The 21,947-nt window shown below is 47.2% G+C and overlaps 1 protein-coding gene across 2 annotated transcripts in view; it reads left to right on the top strand.

Annotated features, from left to right (window-relative positions):
- UVSSA (UV stimulated scaffold protein A) overlaps nt 1–21,947 on the top strand; it is a 287,019-nt gene that overhangs the window by 243,925 nt on the left and 21,147 nt on the right. For both annotated transcript variants that reach the window (XM_085642589.1, XM_085642590.1), the window contains exon 12: nt 1,105–1,216. In XM_085642589.1, the coding sequence (XP_085498715.1) occupies nt 1,105–1,216 (112 nt within the window). The remainder of the gene's footprint in view (nt 1–1,104; nt 1,217–21,947) is intronic.

The following is a 21,947-nucleotide window of genomic DNA, read 5'->3' as shown; positions in this document are numbered from 1 at the left end:
ATGGTGAAAGACACACTGGTTTCCCCTGAGCAATATTTGATTGGAAAAACTTACCAAGTCACCAATGCTGACAGTGTCACCACTAGTCATCTCATGGTCATGGTGACATTAAGCTTGGGGGGCGGGGAGTTACTGGCCTGAAACAGGTAGTGGTCTCTCCAAAGTTGCCAGCTGCATGTCTGCTAGGAAATGATCTGGGAGGTTGAGCTGAAGGCCCATTCAGCCATGCTAGGCATCCCTGAATTGGTGTGTGTGCAAACCAGATCACAGAGCAAGAGGAAGGGTGAAAAAGTAGGTCTGGAGCCTAAAATAATGGCCCAACCAACCAAGAGAAAAGGTAAGAAGACTGGGGAACCAGCTTCTGTACAACAGAACACTCAGGACCCCTCTCCACAGGGAGAGGACTGCGCGCTGTATCCTTGACGCCAGACTTCATAGCACAAGCCCCGTTGACGGGATCCTCTATGACGCTGCAGGCCCTCGCATTGGAGTCTGCTGCATCTTAAAACTGACGCATCGCTTCGGCTGTACACCACATCTTCGACACGGATCCTGGCAACGCTCCTCAAACCAAGATGTAAGGAACTTTGTTTGGCGGGCCGAACTGTGTCTCTATAGCCTTCCCGCGCTCCATCGAATCAGCCTGAACTTGTGACTTTGGCATGGTCCGGCGTGACCAGATACCCGCAGTTGGTGCTTTTGTGCTTTTTGGCGCTTTATTCACTAAAATCTTTAAAACTGCATATCTCTGGTTCTACTGATTGGATTTTTGTAGTTTTGGTCTTGTTTTATTTACAAAATAAATAATTTCTATTTTTCTAACTTGTTGTGGGATCCTTTTTGTGTGTTTTTTCACTTTATAACTGTTTAAAGTGTTGCACACATATTTTACACATTGTCTCTAAGGTAAGCCTGACTGCTCTGTGCCAAGCTACCAGAGGGTTGAGCACAGGCTAATTAAGGATTGGCCATTGCTGCTTGACCAGGGCTCACACCCCAGTCAACCAACAACCCAATTTCTCACACTTGTGGTTTAGTTCTTATAATTAAACATGTTTGGTTGAAAACGATTTGGAATTTTACTTTTTGTTTTTGTTTTTCTAGTGTCCTTTCCATGGTACAATAATCCCTCGCAATGAACTTGGAATTCCAATTAATCCTGAAGACAAAGCCAGAGAAGAGAAAAAAAAGCTTGAGAAGCAGACAGAAGACCAAGGTTAGTTTTGTGTTATTTCAGACCATGTGACAGAGGAACAGAGAGTTGTGGATTTATGCTATGTTACAGTTATTTTTAATATCTTATGCATGCGCTTTTCCAACATTGGACGGCGTTTTACCATTAGCAGATTAGTGAGAATTGATACAGTGCTAAGATTGTTTATTTAAATCAAGAACATCTGCTCTCTTGTTCAATCATAGAGTAACATTGTCAGAATTAGAAGTAGAATTAGTAAATGTCTGTTAGAATCTTTCTAATTGATTTTAAAATGGCCTTCACAGTATGGGCACAATGTGAAATAATGTTTGCTCCTTTAGTGGAGCAGAAATGTAAATACATGTTTATTCTTTGCTTGCCACCGTTTACATTAATCATTCATACAATTATTGTCTAATTCTGACTTTTGAAAATACCATTCCATATCTGAGAGCCTGAAATTACTTTCCACTCCATTTACATATGTAAGTTTTTCTTCATCGTCCTGAGACAATGTGTATGTCCTCAGCATATCTTGTTCTCCATCCAACTGATTTTTTTGTCCACTGATGCTAACTTTATTTGCGGTTCAATTGTGAGTATCTGAGTTCATGAAGCATTATTTCTTTACATTTTCTCTGGGCTTTTTAACCGGTGTCATTCTCCCCTTGCTTCAAGGTATGCATGGCTTATGGGTGTCCGCTAGTCTAGATTTCTAAAAGTTCCACTTCCTCCTGTTTCCTGCTTTATGAGAAACTTATTGCAATAGATCCAAAAGTGTGGGTCAGTGTAGGAATTCCACCTTTTCTGCAGAGTCCTCCTACATTCTCAGTCTTTTCCTGGACTCTGTTTTGTTTTCTATTAAGGGTCTGTGCTCTGTGACACTGTTGAGCTATAAAATGCTGATGCCAAAATTAGTTTCACTCATTTTGTCTATTTACCTTTCTTACAAGGCAGTGGTAGATGATGCAGAAATTGCATCTTTGACAAGGAACTTAATTTCATATATGTGATGCAGCTTGCATGTACAACACCCACATAGGTGACCAAAATATATAGCTGCCAGGACACCACTGTGCTCTCATTAGGCAGCAGTTTTTATAACACTGCAGTAATACTAGGACATTAAAGTGGTTTTGCTATGAAGGAAAGTCTATTTTTATATATTAATAAGTCAACCTTACCCTGTGCCTTGGAAACCAACTGGGCGTGATGCTTAATGTATGAATATTGCCACACTGCATATTTGCAATAGTGTACCCTCATGGTGGCTAAGTGTCAAAAACTGTTTTCTCTGTGGTGGTTCAGCTAGAACAGCTGTTGCTCCTCATTTGTACCTTCGCCTGATAAAATGCTATCACAATTATTCTAAGATGTTTCCTATTGAGGTTTAAATATCTAACCTCATTGAGAAAGTCGTTTTTGCTAAAGAATGTGTGTGTGTGTATATATATATATATATATATATATATATATATATATATATATATATATATATATATATACTCACACACACACACACATATGGAGCTCAGACACGGAGCACTCACGGGACACTATTAGTTTTAATGAGCAAATGCATTTCGGCGTGATGCCTTCTTCAGTGCACAGCTGCAGTTGCACCACAATTCCCCTTGATTTAAATTGCGCTTTTTGAGCATTTTCATTGGAGAACACCGCCATCAACAGCAACTCCATTAAATGTCCAATACACGAAATAAACGGCTGCAATCTTTGCGTGTACTTCAAAAATCGTTTTTTTATATTGTTTCAACTTTATCAGTTCCCAAATGAACACTTTCTGCATTATGTCTTGAATAGACAAGAAACGTAAGTATTTACTTTCACTTACACGCTGGCAGTCCGTGCAGTCCCTCGTAAAATAACTGTGTAAAGTACTCCAAGAAAAGGTGCAAATTTAATAGTCCTTCCGTCCCTCACCACTGCTGATGCTTACATTTTGGCAAAACAGTGCAGGTGAGAGTCTGTATGACCGCCCCATCAATACCGTGATTTCACCCTTCACGATTACACGGAAACAGAGGCACCCGTCCAGAGTTCGGCAGACAGGGTGACACCGGAGCCTGAATTGAATTACTGCCAGAACCGCTGGAGTTTGATTGGGAGCATCACTCTGCAAACCATGTAGGTTGTCAATGAACTCATTGATGGGGCGGTCATACAGACTCTAACCTGCACTGTTTTGCTAAAATGTAAGCATCAGCAGTGGCGAGGGACGGAAGGACTATTAAATTTGCAGGGGTAATCAGAACATTTTGTTTTTGAATTGGCTCTCCCATGAGACTCTCTTGGACCCAACCATCCAGATATTTTTTAACCTTAATTTCTCAAAAACTACTGAACGGATTTACACCAAATCACAAAAGAAACAATCTGCAGACCAAGATCTAGCTTTCTGCCAATGTGTAATTCCTTTCAGCAGTTTTTGCGTGCACAAACCAAGTAAAACATAGCACTATTTTGGAACATTTCGTAAAGATTCGTCAATCCGTGCCAAAGTTGTATGCTGTTTACTAAATTTCTTCAACTTTTCTGCTCCATCAACTTCCTTAAAATATTCTTAAAGCAAGTATTTGATTCCTGCCTCATAGTGTTTCAGGTGTTTTCTGAAACATGAGTTTGTGCCTGATATTGTATATCAGCAGGTGCCGCCGATGAAGTGCGTTAGGAGAATACTGTAGAATCTAAATGGATTCTCTTATACATTGCTGGTGACCCATCCTCATTACTCCATTTTTCTTAAGACCTGAAACAAACTTCGGAGTGAGGGCTCTGCATGGTTTTGATAAAAAAAATACTGTGATAGGGTTCCTCCTTTCTGGCCATACCATAAAAGTGGCTGTTTAGAGCACAGTAGCTGGTTTACAACAGTATTGCCAGCCTCTGGAGCTTGTCAGATTGACTCCGCAACCTCCACCACTGGCTAAACCTAAGATATATGTTGAGATGCACCTGTCATACCTCTGCTGTGTACTAAAATTTTCGTCAGTGCACTAGTTCCTATATAACACATTTCACCAACCAATAGGTGCTAAACCGATATTTGTTGTGGTCAATGATTAAGAAAAATGCATGTTCGAGGCATATGAGCTGCAGATTACACACTTTTGCATAGATCGCCATCTGGTGTTAGGCCCGGATGTTTGCAGTTTATTTTTCCTCTTGAAAAGTCTTTGGAAGTCACGAGGTCGGTGACTCCTCCTTTGGATCGTATTGCGCATGGGCTTCGGCTCCATCCACAGATTGTTTTTTTCCGCCATCGGGCTCGGATGTTATCTTCGCGCTCCGGTTCCGAACATTTCCAGTTCGACGATCGAAGCGGAATCCTCACCTCACATCGCGGTATTGTTTCCATCGCGATCTCCTCAATCCTTCTCATCGACAAATCTTCGGTTACAGTCGTCGACGGCGGCCTTCGGGCCTACCCAAGCTCCGGTCCCGGCTGATGGAAAGAACTCCATTCAAGAAGTGCCCTCGATGTGGGTCCAAATTCCCCCACACCGATCTTCATGAGGTGTGCAACCTCTGCCTCTCCCCTGAACACGAGGCTCGAGACTGTCCGGCCTGTAAGTCTTTCAGATCGAAAAAGACTATTCGGGACCGAAGAGCCAGACGAAACATGGCACACTCCTCGACCTCCGTTCCAGTCGACATCTTCAGAGACGACATCGAAGATCCGGGACAGCAGCGCACCGAAGAGGACCTCGTCAGTGCTTCCGAGGCCGACGACTCCGATCTGGAGGACATCACTCCGGCGCAGAGGGTCGTGAGTAATATACCCCCCCCCCCCCCACACCCGCGCCGAACCCCAAAAAGGCTTCGGTCACGCCTTCGCCTCCTGGCCTGGGCAAGACCAGAGACACTGCTTCACACACCCCACCTTCGGGCCCGGTGAAGAAGCCAAATAAGCCTTCCGGCGGCTCGGGCTCGAGCCAGACTGCCAGCGGTGCCGAGAAACACACTTCGGCTCCGAAAAAGAAACCGGCCTCTACCTCGACACCGAGCTCCGCACCGAAGCCCTCGGGGTTGAAACCCAGCGCTTCCATACCGACACCATCTTCGGTACCGACCAAGCCCCATAAGGCCCTCGGCACCGAAACTTCCACGCCGAAGCCCACCTCGGCGCCGACCAAAAAATCGGAGGTTCCCAAGCCCAGTGCTAAGCAAACTGGCACAGACAAGCCTAAAAAGTCATCGGCCCCGAAGACTTCGATGCCGACGGACCAAACATTGTCACAGGAACTTTTTACACCGGATCCTTTTAAAAAAACTCTCACCAAGGATCCAAAAACTGGACATTTGGCACTCTCTTCCAAAAAGAGACATTTGGACAAACCGGCTCCGCCTCCACCTCCAAAGAGGAAGGACTCTGCCACCTCCCCTTTCAGAATACCTTCCCCACCTCCTCCACCTCCTCCACCCTCTCCACCTCCGCCCCCTCCGCCTTCTCCACCCCCACCTCATCGCTCTCCGACCCCGTCTCCAGACGATGATGATCAGGGGGACCAATGTGCCCCAAGACCCCACCCCTACAGGATCCCCAGACCCATGGGACAACTACAATAACCCAGATATTCCAGACGTCCCACAAGATGACCTTTACCCTTCCAGGCCATCTCCACCGGAAGATTCATTAGGTTTCCACCACCTACTTCAAAGGGCGGCACATTATCACGGGGTAGAGTTACACACTGACCCAGTGGAAGAGGATTTCCTCCTCGACACCTTTGATACCGCACATAGGTCTACCTCCATACTACCTATGCTCAAGGGGGTGGTAAAACATGCGCCAGAGGTTTTTAAGGACCCAGTCAGGGCCAGGGTCATTAACCCATGCATAGAAAAAAAGTACAAAGCTGCCCCCACAGATCCTGCCTATATCAAAAGGCCAGCGCCACTGGATTCCCTAGTAGTCTCCACAGCACGAAAAAGGTCAAATTCCCAGGCGTCAGGCGAAGCACCACCACCTGACAGAGTCAAAGCTACTGGACGCGTCAGGAAAGCGCACTGCGTCCCAGGCAGCCAATATATGGCGTATCGTCAACACCCAAGCGCTATTGGCCAGATACGATAGGGCACATTATGGTGAATTAGAAACCATAATGCACCACCTCCCTGAAAGATACAAAACTAGGGCCAATGAATTAATTCAAGAGGGTAAGACAACAACTAACACCTCTATACGCTGTGCCTTAGACGCAGCAGACACAGCCTCCAGGGCCATTAATACTAGCGTCCTCCTCCGTCGCCATGCTTGGCTAAGAATATCAGGTTTCAAACCAGAGGTGCAAGCCTCCATCCTAAATCATCCCTTTGACCAAGAACACCTATTCGGCCCAAAGGTAGATGAGGCCCTCGAAAAAATGAAGAAGGACACTGATACGGTGAAGTCCATGGGAGCCCTGCAGTCACACCCTCCCAGGCGCTCTTTTCGCCGCTCTTCCTTTCGGAGTACATCTAGAGGCTACTCCTGAGATAGCGCGTCCACTTCCTACAAATCCCCCACTCAGTCCACCTTCACAGGGGGTTATCAAAGAGGCGGCTATAGGGGAAATAATAATAAAGGCAGAGGCAAAACAAATACCGCTCGCTCTGCCACACCGCCTACCCAATGACTTCCCCCCGCTCCCTCCAGACCATCCCACTCCGGTCGGGGGCAGACTACAAAATTTCCTTCATGTCTGGGAGACCATCACCTCAGACAAATGGGTGACCCAAATTATTCGGTCAGGATACTGCCTAGAATTAACATCTACCCCCCCAAACATTCCACCCAGGCAACGCCCAATGTCACAAGAACATTCCACATTACTAAAACAGGCGGTAATCTCCCTCCTACAAAAACATGCAATAGAACAAGTTCCCGTCAATCAGCAAAATTTAGGGGTCTACTCCCTATATTTTCTAATGCCAAAAAGGGACGAGACTCTATGACCTATTCTAGATCTCCGGCCCCTAAACACATACATACATTCAGACCATTTTCACATGGTAACGCTCCAGCAGGTGCTTCCGCTCCTCTCCCAGAACGACTTTCTCACCACACTGAACTTGAAAGACGCATACTTCCACATTCCAGTACACCATGCTCACAGAAAGTACATCAGATTTGTAGTGGACGGGCAACACTACCAGTCCAAAGTGCTCCCATTCGGAGTCACAACAGCACCACGGGTGTTCACCAAGTGCCTAGCGGTAGTAGCGGCACACCTCAGAAGACAGCACATTCACGTCTTCCCATACTTGGACGACTGACTGATAAAAGCCACGTCCTACAACCAATGTGTACACCACACCGCCACTACAATCCAACTACTTCACCAACTAGGCTTCACAGTGAACCACCAAAAGTCCCAGCTAACACCATCCCACATAAAACAATACCTCGGTGCCACCATAGACACCTCAAAAGCAATAGCCTACCCTAATCCGGCCAGGATTGCAAGCATTCAGGCTTTGCGACAAAGATTCATACTTCAACACTCCCTTCCAGCAAGAGTGTTCATGCAACTGATAGGGATGATGGCCTCTTGCATTTTCATAGTGCCCCACGCAAGACTCTAGATGCGTCCACTCCAAGAGTGCTTAGCGCGACAATGGCACCAGGCCCTGGGGCAACTGACAGATCTGGTGTTGGTAGACGGTCGCACCCGTTGCTCTCTGCAGTGGTGGAACACCACAAACCTTTCCAAAGGTCGACCGTTCCTGGACCCGGTTCCACAAATAATACTAACAACAGACGCATCGCTCTCCGGCTGGGGAGCTCATCTATTACACCTCACAGTGCAAGGCACATGGACGCCGCAACAAAAGTTACTCCACATCAACTATCTGGAGTTACTAGCAATCTCTCTAGCCCTAAAATCCTTTCAGGCACAAATTTTAGGCAAGGCATTCCTCATTCGCACAGACAACATGACGGCCATGTATTACATTCAAAAACAAGGCGGCACACACTCTCCACAGCTCTCTCAACTAGCACAGAGCATATGGAGATGGGCAATTACACACAAAATCTTTCTCCTAGCCCAACATGTCCCAGGAGTCCAGAACACCATGGCAGATCTGCTCAGCAGACAGACGCAGCAGATCCACGAGTGGGAACTTCACCCGCAGGTTCTTCACTCGTTCTTTCAAACGTGGGGGCATCCACAAATAGACCTATTCGCCACCCACGAAAACAAAAAATGCCCAAGCTTCGCCGCCAGATACCCACACCCATTGTCCAAAGGCAATGCGATATGTATGAACTGATCAGGCATATTTGCGTACGCTTTTCCACCTCTCCCACTAATTCCATTAGTGGTGCGAAAGCTACAACAGCATTCCCTCACGCTGATCCTAGTAGCTCCAACATGGGCCAGACAACTGTGGTACACCACGCTGCTGGAACTCTCGGTAGTGCCACACCAAAAGCTACACCTCTCACCATGCCTCCTAACCCAGAACCATGGAGAGATCAGACACCCGGACCCAGCTCAGCTCAACGTTGCGATCTGGCTCCTGAAATCCTAGAATTCGGATACCTAAACCTTCCCTCTGACTGTATGAACCTCATCAGAGAAGCTAGACGCCCTACCACTAGAGCCTGCTACGCTGCCAAGTGGAAAAGATTTGTTGTGTATTGCCATAACACAATCAATCCTCTAGACGTGTCTATACAACACATCATATGCTACTTACTCCACCTACAAAAGTGTAATCTAGCATATACCTCCATTCGGCTACACCTCGCAGCAATTGCAGCTTACCTACAAAACAGGCAGCACCTATCACTTTTCAGAGTACCTGCCATTAAAGCCTTCATGGAAGGCCTAAAAAGAATAATTCCCCCCAGAGTACCACCCTCACCTGTGTGGAACTTAAATATCGTTATCACAAGGCTAATGGGGCCGCCCTTCAAACCTTTGCATAAATGTGAACTGCAATTTCTCACATGGAAAACAGCTTTTCTTGTAGCCATCACTTCCCTTAGAAGGGTCAGTGATATACAAGCACTTACCATACAAGAACCTTTTCTTCAAATGCACCAGAACAAGGTTGTTCTCCGTACGAACCCAAAATTCCTACCTAAAGTCATTTCCCCTTTTCACCTAAACCAATCCGAAGAATTACCGGTATTTTTCTCGCAACCTCAAACTGTTGCAGAAAGGGCTCTACACACGCTAGATGTCAAACGAGCCTTACTTTACTATATCCAAAGAACACACCCTTTCAGAAAGACCAAACAACTGTTTGTCTCTTCCTCTCCACCACACAAAGGCAACCCCATCTCAAAATCAGGGATAGCTAGGAGGATTGTAAAATGCATCCAGATTTGCTACCACAAAGCAAAACGTACGCTATCCGTTACCCCTAAAGCCCATTCTACACGAAAGATAGGGGCTTCTATGGCTTTTCTAGGGAACATCCCATTAGATGATATCTGCAAAGCAGCTACATGGTCAACACCGCACACTTTCACTAAACACTACTGTGTAGATGTGCAAACCAAGCAACAAGCTAGTGTGGGCCAGGCTGTACTAAAAACACTATTTCAAACAACTGCAACAGATACCGGTGGTCGCCGCTAAGGTTGGGAACTGCTATATAGTCTATGCAAAAGTGTGTCATCTGCAGCTCATATGCCTCGAACGGAATATGCTACTTACCAGTATGCATCTGTTCTTGGCATGTAGAGCTGCAGATCTACACACGCCCACCCGCCTCCCCGGCTACCTGTATCTGTTCCAGTCTATCTTATTTAGATACAACACACATGGGTTTCTTCACTGTTATTACTACGCTCCATCTTTCCTTGCTGGCGAAAAACAATCTGAGGATGGAGCCGAAGCCCATGCGCAATACGATCCAAAGGAGGAGTCACCGACCTTGTGACTTCCAAAGACTTTCCAAGAGGAAAAACAGACTGCAAACATCCGGGCCCAACACCAGATGGCGATCTATGCAAAAGTGTGTAGATCTGCAGCTCTACATGGCAAGAACAGATGCATACTGGTAAGTAGCATATTCCTTTTGCTCTGGTCAGTCAGTGTGAAATTGTGCTCCACCAGTGCAGTGTTATATAATGTCATGTCAGGTGTACACTTCATTATTGAAAAATTGGTTGTGCTTCCTTATCTCAAGTACTCACCACCTGTAGAGTCCTGAAGCCATTTGGATAAATTTGAATGAATAGTGGGTTCAACAACAGCGAGAGTGTGGTAGGGTGGTAAGCTACTCCGAATGGTCTGGCTCCTGGTGGTAAGCTAAGCAGAATGGCTAGCCTCCTACAAAGTTGATCATGTGTTTTGGGAATGTGAATATTGATGTTTTAATGATGCTTTTGTGGTGGACTGAATGAGGGGCAGGGGCAGTGTGAGCTTTGTTATATAATTGGATCTGGAAATTGAAGGCCTATGATGTCAACAAAGTCAGAGCAAGATGAGGCTTCATCATCTAAAATAAGCTACTGGAGGCGAAGAGGAAAGGTCAGAGTGTCTGCGACTCAGACGTGGTTATAGTGGGCAGCTATTTCCAGAGCTAAATAATGGCATTGCCCCAACTGAAGAGGATGGTCTGGCCTGCCTAATCTCTTATAAATGGTCTGGCAGAGTCAAATGTTAATTTTATCTGCAGATTCAACTTAGTTTTCTGGTACAGTGGAAGCTAACTATGAATGGGCTGTACAGTCATTTTTTTACGTTTCTGTGTTTGTGATTTGATGGATCTAGAATGTCTGCATTATTTTATGCTGGTAGGACTTTTGTGGCTTATTCTATACACAGAGGAATGGGAGTTAAGAGCCATGATCGAAAAAAAAAAACCTTTAAATGCTTACAAATGTGGATTATTATTCCTAAACCATTTGGTAATTTGGGTATTTGTGATTTTTAATGTTTTTATTTACAATTGACAGAGAATACATGAAACCACAAGAATTAGGCACGAGTTTCGACCTTCCTATTAAAGCAAATTCGGTTTTACTGCCTTAAAGCTGGTATCTCTTTTGCCATTATTTAATTTTTAATAGAGAGGTCTGTTACGTAACTCTAGGGATCTTTTATTTATTCTGAACACAAATTATTGGCAGTGCTGGACTTTCCATGGTAGGGGTCCGTTCATCAGTTCAGCAATAAATCGTGTTTTAAACACACACGTCCTGCACAATGTGTGTTATATGTGTGCTTTGGCTGCAGTTTAAGATTGTCCAGCCAGCGGCACTGACAAGCCCAGGTTTTAAGTACAGATCTACAAAAACCAGAAAGTGCCTCATGATGATGGAGTGCCTGGCTGAAGCATCCAGCCCTCTGGACAGCCCTCCTGGCCTGTGGCCGGTGAGACCGTGAATCACGAGGGACTACACCGACCTGCTGATCTGCGCCCGTCATCCTTTTCCAATTGTGCGCACAGAGGCGCAAATGAAGTGCCTATTTTTTGTGTCCGTCCTGAGGAGAATCTGGTTCCTCAGCCCGTAGTGACTTGTTAACAAACAGCTATCAGCAGAGGCTGGTGAAAGTAGGCTGCTGGCCAGTCAGATGTGAAATAGCATCTCTTTACTAACTTCAGTATTGATTGCAGCCTACCGGCGCAAACTGTGTCATTTTCTCTTTCCCGCTGCTAGAGTCGGTAACAATGTGTGAAGAGCTTTAGGGGCCCATCAATGCTCAAAAAGGCGGCTCTTCCCCGGCTCGATATTGATTTTTTTCAAAGGCTTTTAAATTGCTCCTTCATTTTGCTCAAATGCTTATTTCATCTCCAGTGGATGCCGGCATTTTTCCCTTCTGTTTAAACAATTGCTCCATTCAGCGGGCTCCTAAACTGTGACGCCTTCTTATTGCTGCGAGATAAACAGTTTAGACAGGTTTCCGTAATCCTAGGTTAATCGTTCCTGTAACTGAAACGTGCTCCAGTGTATTCCTACACTTCATGAAATACACTGAAGTCTTATCTGTCTGGAGCGGCCGAAGTGTTTCTTTCTTCCTCGACCCTTCAAATACTTTTCGCTGCCTGGATTTGTCGACGGCCTCCATTTTGTTTATCATGTAGTGCGCTCATGCGGTTATACCCCCCATGAACGGATGTCACTGGAGTATTTGTGCAGCGACGCGCTGTACCTGGGCAAAGGTAAAGATGCATTCAACTGCAGATAGTTGGATTCTGAGAGCGGAAGTGGACTGTGACCGGATTCTTAGAGCGGAAGTGGACTGACCGCCTGTGATGTAGTGTTCCTTACAGAGTTGCGTTTGAGCTCTTTCCTGAACAGCAGCGGGGTTGGGGCAGTCCTGATCTATACAGGAATGTTGTTTCTGATCCTGGGTGTATAGATAAAGGGCTGACTTATTGTTTTTAGGTTTTACCGATTGTGTTGTTTTTGGCAAACCTATTGTAATCTATTCTTAGTTTAAGGCCCTTGGGTAGGTCTTCTTCAGGCCATTAGCTTATTTTCCTCTGGAACCGTCAGCCATTGGTTTGAGGAGTTGTCAGTCACAACTTTCAATCTTGTCTTTTTTCTGTTGGCTATTTGAAGGTGTCTTTCCAAAACCATTGAAAACACAAGGCATTATTTTACAGTCCGAGTGTCACCCAGTGAAACTGGGGAGCAAGTGCTGAAAAAAGCCTCTAAAATGAATGCTACATAGAGGTGGGTGAGCCACTTAAAGCCCAAGCCACACTTGAACCAGATCCCTGGCTCAGCTAGAGGTTCTCTTTTACAGTTGAGCCCAAAAGGAGCCACGCGTCATGTGGCTTCTGCCTGCCACCCATGCTGTGACCTAACGAGTCAAGAATGAACAAAAACACATTAAGCGTTGATGTTAAACATGCAAGGTAAAGACCTACACATCTAGTGGCTGAATGTCACAATGTAAATCAGAAAGCCTGGGATTTTTTCTGGCTTCCCCGCTTGACCAAATTTTGTGACCTTAGGCAGATAATATATTTCACTGTGCTTCCGTTTTCCTCATTGCATTTGAGAGCTCTTTGAAATGCGTGAGTTCAGAGTGTGTGCTACACAAGCACTTCTATTGGATTTATTAAACTATAATCTTGCTCTGTGTATGAATCTAGGCCACATAAAGGGTGTTCTTGACAAATGGCTTCCCTCTAAATTCACTAATGGCATTGTTATCATGGCGGGTGTTAGTAGGCATGAATATTTTTAAGTTCATGTTTAAAAACTGCCTCTTTCAATAAATGCCTGTCAATGCAGTGATATAATCTAATGTGCCAAGTTGAAACGCTTCTGCATGTTAAAGATATTCACTTCTGAAGTAGTTATCATATTTTTATATGGTGTCTTTCACAGTTTACTTGACAAAAAGTTTCAGGGCTCGGCTCGTGCACAGACTTTAAGAGTCCATCCAGACCCTCCGCTCGTGCTCGGCTCTCTCTGGTAATTTGTGGGCTCACTCACCTCTAATGCTGCAGAACAAAAATTTACTCTGTCGCATTCATTTTTCAGATCCTTGTCTCTGCTCTTGCTGCTCTGCACAAACATAAGCACTGACAAAGCCAAGAGCGCACTGTACAAACATGAAACCTATTGACTTTGCCACGGTATTTGTCTTTTTTGTGGTTCTGTACAGAAAGCTTTACTTAGCTGTGCATAAAAAGCACTGTGAACCGAGAAAAGAGGAGTGTGCAGTTCCTGTATGGGGGTCTAGGTCTCCTGGTGAAACCTGGGTAGTCTATGGGAGTGCTCCTTTTAGGAGCTAGGGTCAACTTGTTTCATGCCTTTTACTGTCTGCTAGGATCACAGCATTTCATCAGGACCAATTAAACTTCATCTATTCAACAGGGATATTCTGTGAAATATGCATTAATCATGCCCTGTATACCTTACATTAGTATGTAGTATATTCCTGGGAGTAGACGACTAATTAATAGGTATAGTGCCTCAGTCAGACCGGTCGGTGCGGTATGCTATTGTGCGTGTCGAAAGTCGGCAGTTGATGCACATTATGGGTCTCCGACCTACCCCTCACACTGTCAGTCCGGACACTCAGAGCTAGAAAATCCTGCATCCTTACTTAGACAGTTGTCCTTCTTCCCTTTCTCCTCTCCTAGTCCCCATGTTATTGTAAGCATCATGCATGCTTCCTCTGTGTGAACCATGCAGCTGGTTATCAACTTTGGTTTTGTAGTGTTTGGGTTTGGTGGTTGGAATAATTAGGTGAAGTACTTCTTCTGAATCGCTACATATGTTAAGACGTAATACCAGTGTTTAAATCACAGAATCTGTGAAAGACATTGTTACAAAGGCTTGATTGTGGAATTCTACTATTTTCAATTGTGATTACAGTGGCAACAAAAATGACATTATGGCATATTTTCCACTGGTTGGGGGACATTGTCGCAGAGGTAGGTGCTGCAGAATTCATTGTGGGGGACACTGTTGCAGAGTTGGGTCCTGCAAAATTCATTTAATATGCACAGGCTCACAGTTTTGTGGGTATTCATAAACATTTTGCAGATAGTTTCCCTCTGTGCAAACACATATAAATGGTAAGACTAAGATCTTTATTACCATGTTGTGGAGGAAAACGTAGTAGCAAAAATACACATTTCCCATTTTTTTACTCATTTTTCAAAACTTTTTCGCGCATGCAAATTTTCCACGTGGTGGAGAATGTTTATTACCTCCCGTTCCTCCCTCACCTTTCACAAATGAGGCCCTTTGCCTCCCCAAGACCCACCCTCAGCGTATAAAAACACCTCCCTCTCCCACCACCTCCTGTTCTTTTTTTGTCTCGAGTGAGACTTACCTTGGCTGTTTTCCCCTCCTTGGCATGGTTGGGGGGGGGGGGGGGGTTATCGGGTGCTGGTCACGGCCGTGCAGTGCATTGGGCAGCAATCCTCCGGCTTCCTCCTGCGACTCCTCTTTGGAGGGGTGTGGAGCGCTTGCGTGTGGATGCCGTGATGGAGCCTGGCGTTCTACTGGTGCCTGGGGCTGTGTTTCCGGGTTGCGGTGCGGCTGGATTGGCTGGAACTAAGTGCGCTTGGAGAGACATTAGGATGGGTTTGGTCCCGTTTTTGGTTGTTTATACAGTTTTTATTTGTGTCCTGGTTGGTGTTGGGACATCTTTCTTCCCCATTGGTTTAGCGCTCGTTTTTCCCTGGGACTCCCTCCCCCAGACAGGTGTTCGTATGACTCCAGTACCGGCTGCCCGACTGAGAATGTTGGTACTATTGGAGGGTGTCCATCAGTTAGTGGTAAAACAGGCCATTTGCAGGGCGCCAGAGTCAGGGGCCTATTCCATTCTGTTCTTGGTTCAGAAGGTCTTGGGGGTGAGGGAGGGGGTGTGTTATCAGCCCGTTTTAGATCTGAAGTGTTTCAAATCCTGGGTTCAGGCTGTTCACTTCTGAATGCTGGCCATTAAGGCGATTGTTCCTCTGGTCTAGCCAGGAGTTTTTTGCCCTCTTGGATCTCGAGTACGCTTCTCCCCACGTTCCTGTCACAGCCTCCTCTCAGCGATTCCTGAGGTTCGTGGTAGAGGATGCCATTTTCAGTTTTGTGTTCTCCCCTTCGGCCTCAAGTCCTCTCCAAGGACTTTACAAAGGTCCTTGCGCCACTGATGGCTATCCTTCATGTTGTGGGGGTGTGTTTATTCATCCCTATTTGGACGATCTCTTGCTTCATTCAGCGGAGGTGTCTTTTTTGTTGTTGCTCAGGTCGAAAGGGTCTTGGAGGTTCTGCAGGGGCAAGGATTTTTGGTGATTTGGTGGAAATCTTCTTTGGCCCCCCTCTCAGGACATGATCTTGATCGGGGCTCGTTTTCAGACTCTCAAGGGCAGTGTTACTCTATACGAGAGGCGACTCGTCTCGTTGCAGACACAGGTTCAGGCCTTGATGTCCCAGGAGGCTCCTCTGGCAGTGGAGTGATTGAGGGTGCAGGGGCATTTGGCTTCAGTGGTTTTTCTTGTGCCCTGGCCCCGGTTTCACCTTCTTTGCCTAGCCAACTGCTTTCTGGCTGTGTGGTCTCCAGGGGCCAAGTATCTGTTGGCTCCGCTACGGATGACTGACTGAACCTGGTAGGACCTCTCCTGGCGGCTCTGCCACCAGCATCTTCTGGCTGGGGTTTCGTTGTCTCCCCTGGCTCCACTGGTGGTAACGTCGGATGCCATCCTGTCCGGTTGGGGGGTGTGGCTGAAGTCGGAGCAGGTTCAGGGGTGTTGGCCTCTGCAGGACTCCTGAACTGGGGGGGGGGGAGTTGCGGGTGATTTGGCTCACGCTGCTCCATTTTCAGGATGCTCTGCAATTACAAATGGTGGTGGTTCAAATGGATAATCTGGTGGTGAAGTCCTATGTCAAGAGGCAGGGGATAACTAGGTCTAGATCCCTGAACTTGATGACCAGAGACATTTTCCTATGGGCTCAGGACTGGGTTCTGGGGCGGTCTGCTCTTTACATTCAGGGGGTGGAGAATGTCTGAGCCGGTCTGTTGAGTAGGGACATTCCCTCGTCCAAGAATTTCTATCTGCTTCCCAGTTTGTTCCGCCAGTTGGTGGTTCATTGGGGCCGCCTCGTCATAGTCTTGTTTGCTGGTCCGGGGAATGGCAAGGTGGGGCGGTTTTGTTCTTTGGGTTGGCGGATCTCTGGATCGACGGTTTGACCGGTCCTTGGCCTCAGGGCCTGCTCTACGCTTTTCCTCAATTTCGGCTGGTCAGGGCTTTTCTGGTTCGGGTCCAAAGGGAGCGGGCCCGGGTGGTGTTGATTGCGCCCAGGTGGCCACGTGATAATTGTTTTCCTCTCCTGTACTTGTTGCTGTGCGCCCTGGAGTTAGTCCTACCTGTAGTTCCGTCTCCCTTGTTTTTTCCGGCTTTTCCCCCAGGCACCTTAAGGAAGTTGCACTTGACAGCATGGTGATTGAGAAGAGGGGCTTAGGGCTTGGGGCTCCCTGAACAGTTGGCTGTGACTTTGCAGGCTTGTCGTAGGTCTTCTGCACTTGTCTCTTATGCCAGGCATTGGAGAGCTTTTTTGGCCTGGTGTGTTTTCATAAGGAGGTTGATCCTTTATTTTTAGGTCTCGCCTAGTGTCTCCGCGCGTGCGTTGCTCGCTATGCGAGATCTATTGTCGTCGGGTTGCTTTCAGAAGTGGGGTCGAAGCTCCGCCCATGCTTTCAATTGTCGCACGTCATCCTTTATGGCAAATGCAGGCCTCCGATTGAAAGTGAGGCTTTTTGGTGACCGTCCTGTCTACTTTAGGCCCCGCCCACCCGGACTGGATTGTTTGCTTGCGGCGTAATGCTGAGGGTTGAACTTTCTCCCTCGTACGCTGTTGTTCAGATGCATTATCTGTTTGGGAGTTGCCATGGCGACAAGAAAACCTCAGCACAGATAGGGACAAGGGCCGTGATAACATCATTTATATATTCCAGCGCTGACTGTCGCGGTCTTCTTATTTCACGACGCTGTAAATATAAACGTTTAAACAGCAACTTCGCAAATAGACTTGAAAGTGTATAAACTTGAAAAGTGCAATACTTTGCTCCTTTCACACTAAATATAATGGCGCTTTTAACTTAAATATAGCTCTTAATGGTGACGTATAACCAGTTCCAAGCACTCGCAGTGTTGATAAACAAGGGCGTGAGGCACAGTAAAACTCTAGCATGCTCCGCCCACGCGGACCTCCTATCAGTTCTCCCCCAGCATCCAGCCCTTGTTGAGTCAAAGAGGTGCTGGTGCCTCCGGGAGACGGTCATCGCAGGCGCCCCTCCCTCCTCGTCCCCACGACCACCACTGCGCGTGGTGCCTGTGCACATTCAGGGACCAGTGTAGGTTTCCACGGAAACAGACTCCAGCTGAAAAGGGGAGCGAGAATACGGTCTTCTCAGAACCCGACATTTACTTCACCAAACCACTAATTATTTTAATTCTTTGCTTTTCTCTGGACTCAGTCTCTACTCTAAACGCCCTGCTTTCTCCTCTCTGCAGCCTTTTTTCACAACTCTTCCCGCTCTCCCGTTCTACCCTCCACAGCTCTTCTTTCTCTCCCACGTCCAATGTTGTCAGGGACCCTGGAATTATGCGGCAAGGGTGGTCCAAATTAAGCTGCACGATTGATTAATCATCCTGCAACAGAAGGCAAATTATGCTGCTTAATGTTGCAGTTTTGGGGGATGGTATCACTTCATTAGTTTGTCAGTTTTACTATTATTATTATTATTAAATGAAATTTGTAGAGCGCACTGACACCATGGGTTTCCTGGCGCTATAGGACAAAGGTGATACACAATCTGGGGTTAATGCAGGGTTAGCAGGGTGGGGGAAAGAGAGAGGTTTTGAGCAGCTTCCTAAAATGAAGGAGGGAGCTGCTTGATTTGATGATCAGGGAAGGGAGTTCCAGAACTTCGGTGCCAAAAGGGCGAACCTTCGTCCGCCAAATTTGTTGGTTCTGGTTTTGGGTATGACAAGTGATTTAAGATGAGCAGAGCGATGATTGCTTTTTGGACAGTAGGGAGTGATGAGGGAAGTCAGGAAAGCAGGGCTGGGGCAGTGGGGGGCTTTGAACGTGAGGCAGCCCAACTTGAAGGCCACCCTCTTTTCTATGGGCAGCCAATGTAGTTTATGCATCAGAGGTTTGGCAGATTGCCATTTTGGAGATTTGAAGATGATACGAGCTGCCTGGTTTTGGACCACCTGAAGGCGGTGGAGAAGGGTTTTGGGAAGTCCGTGGTAGATGCAGTTGGAAAAGTCCAAGCGGGAGAGCACAAGAGATATGATTACTTGAATCAGAGCAAGTGGGGGGAGCAGGTGACTGACCTTCCGGATCTTTCTGAGTTGGAAGGAACAGGATGAAATCACGGAGCCGACATGAGGTCGGAGAGAGAGTTAGGCGTCGATAGTCATGCCGAGACTTTTTACAGAGATCGAAGGGGTCGGTGGGAGGCCCAGTTCAGTGGGCCAGAACTGGGTTCCCCAGAAAGAGGGGCTGGAGCCCGGGAGAAGAAGCTCAGTTTTCCCGGGGTTCAGCTTCAATTGGTTGGAATTCATCCAATCTTGGATGTGGAGCATAACGGAGTGAAAGTTATCTATCGCATTGGGAGAGTTGAGTGGAAAGATGATCTGCAGATCGTCGGCATAGTTATAAACTGTGATGTCCCAGTTACGGAGTGAGTGGAGTAAGGGCCGAAGGTATAGATTGAACAGTAAAGGTGACAGGGAGGAGCCCTGGGGAACTCCGCAGGTTGTGGGGGTCTTGGGTGCTGTGTAGGGGCCCAGCCGGACGGCTTGGGTTCTACCAGACAAGAAAGACCGGATCCAGCTGAGGGCAGGGTCCTGGATGCCAGCCTGTAGAGAATGAAGGCCTGAAGCCGGCCTGATTAGGCTCCAGGTAGCAAGAGGTCTCAATAAAGTTGGAGAGGCATCTAGTGACATGTGCTTCGAGAAGTTTTGAAAAATAGGGCAGAAGCGAAATGGGGCGATAGTTGGAGAGTTCCGCTGAGTCCGCGCCAGGTTTTTTAAGTAGCGGGACTAGGATGGCCTCTTTGAAGGATCTGGGAACAGTACCTGTGCTGAGCGAGCCATTCAAGAGAAGTAGGATGCATTCAGGTAAGGAATGACATACACTTCGTAGGACTGAGGGTGGGCAGCCATCGTTCGGGGAACCTGATTTTATCCGGGACGCAAGCTGTACTAGGGAAATGGGGTTGATGGGGGGGAATTCGGTGAAGGCGGAAATGTTGTTAAGGGGAGTTTCCGGAGTGGTGATCTGAGGGACGGTGGAGATCGATGCCTTGAATTTATTAATTTTTTCGACGAAGAAGAGGTTGAGAGTGTCACAAGTTTCTTGGGTGGGGGTTTGGCCTGGGAGGGTTCTGTCGTCAGATGTCAGTTCGTTCATGATTTTAAAAATGTCTTTAGATTTGTTGTCCGAAGAAAAAGTGGGTTGATTTGGCTGAAAGTATTGCGATTTTGTAGTCTCTGCGGGCTGAGGTGTATTGTGATCTGGCTGGTTCGGAGTAGTTGCGTCTCCATGCCCTTTCTAGCTGACGTACCTTCAGTTTAAGTTTTTTGAGGTCGTCCGAGAACCAACGGTGGGAGTTGTGGTGTCTGGTCGGGGGAAATTTGATTAAGGGGGCAAATTGGTCACTGGCTGACTGCAGCCAGAAGCATATGTCACTTTCTAATTTGTCAATGTTGGTTCGCGAAACGAGGGCAGGGCGGGTGTCTGAGAGAGTCGCAAGAAATCCTTCGGAGTCATAGGCGTTCCATTTGCGAGATAGACCACCGGCCATCAGTGGGGGGATTGCCACTGATCGTAAGGGTGGTATCTATTAAGTGGTGGTCTGACCAGGTACAGGGTGAGACGGAGGGGGAGAAAGAGTTAGGCTTTGGGTCCATATTTGGTCTAGAATGTGGCCCTTAATATGTGTAGGTGAGGTGATTTGTTGAGACAGGTTGAGGCTAGTGAGAGCCTCGAAGACCTCCAAGGCGTGGGGCCCAGCGTTGATGTCATTAAACCAATAATTAAGGTTGCCGAAAAGGGCGTATCTGGGGTGAGAAGTGAGAAGGTTGATCAACTTATCGGTCAGGGTGGCTGCGAAGGAAGGCATCGGTTGGGGGGGCGATAAAGAAGGAGGAGAGTTAAGGCCCTGCTATCCGTTTTTAGGCTGAAGATAAGGTTATCTACTCCCAGGAGTGAGATGGATGGAGTAGAAATGAAGTTAAGGCGTTTGGAGATTATGGCCGCTACCCCGCCCCCAGGGCGGTTTCCTGGCCGATCGGCACGGAGGATGTAATAGTCTGGGGTGAGGGCCGCCAGAATGTCAGGAAGCGAGTCCGCAGTCAGCCAAGTTTCAGTGAGCAGGAGGACGTCCGGTTTCTCGTTGGATAGAAGGATGAAGATGTCGGCGTGATGTTTAACCAAGGAGCGGGTGTTAAGATAAAGAACTCTGATGGTGGTATTGCTCTTGGTAGGCTGGGTAGGGGGGGTGACCAGATTGGTGGGGCGCCGATCAGATGGGGAGATACCGGTCATGGAGATGCGTCTGATGGTAGACGGGGAGGGAGTGAGGTTGGGGAGTTGTAGATCCCTCAGGGAGTCGGCCGAGTAAGTGATGGTATGGCCGGCCTGGCTGACCCCTGGGCCCGGTCTGGCGCGGACGGGCGCAGACGGGCTTCCCCTTGGCGCGCCTTCGGCGCGCTGACGGCGCGCCCGCTGCGCTCGCCCGCTGCGCGTTTGGGGAATGCACATTGATATAGTGTGTGATGGGCGTGGCCTCGTAAGAGTGGGCGTGGCCAAGGTCTTGGCGCGAGGATGGCATCAGTGTCGATCTCAACCCGCAGCAGCGCTATTATCCGCTGCGCGGGGGAATTTGGCAGAGTGCAGCTTAGAAAAGTGCCCAGAAGTAAGTGGATTACAAGTAAAATTACACAAAATACACATGATGATTCATCTCATTATTGCCAGTATGGCACCCAAATACAGCACTAAACAATAGAATGCTGGCAGTCAGCCTTTGCGAACGGCCTTCTGCTGCGCAACACCGGTCACTGCATTTTTATCAACTTTAAAACCACTTGAGCTAAAAACTATTTTTTTATTAAAATCTGCTGATTATGCTGTAGATGATGGATTTTGGTGCAAATGCGGCACATCCATAATTATGTGGAAAACGCCCAAACCGCAGAATTGCACTATTCCAGTGGTTCTGGTGATAGTCCCTCTGTCCACAGCTCTTCCTGCTCTCCCTGACCTTTATCATCCCACTCTTCTCCGCCTTTTCAGTTCTCCCTCGCTGCTATG

Source organism: Triturus cristatus, chromosome 2_2, assembly GCF_964204655.1.
Source record: "Triturus cristatus chromosome 2_2, aTriCri1.1, whole genome shotgun sequence".
Classification (NCBI taxonomy): domain Eukaryota; kingdom Metazoa; phylum Chordata; class Amphibia; order Caudata; family Salamandridae; genus Triturus; species Triturus cristatus.
Note: the sequence above shows the minus strand (reverse complement) of the source record. Positions and strands in the feature narration are given on the sequence as shown.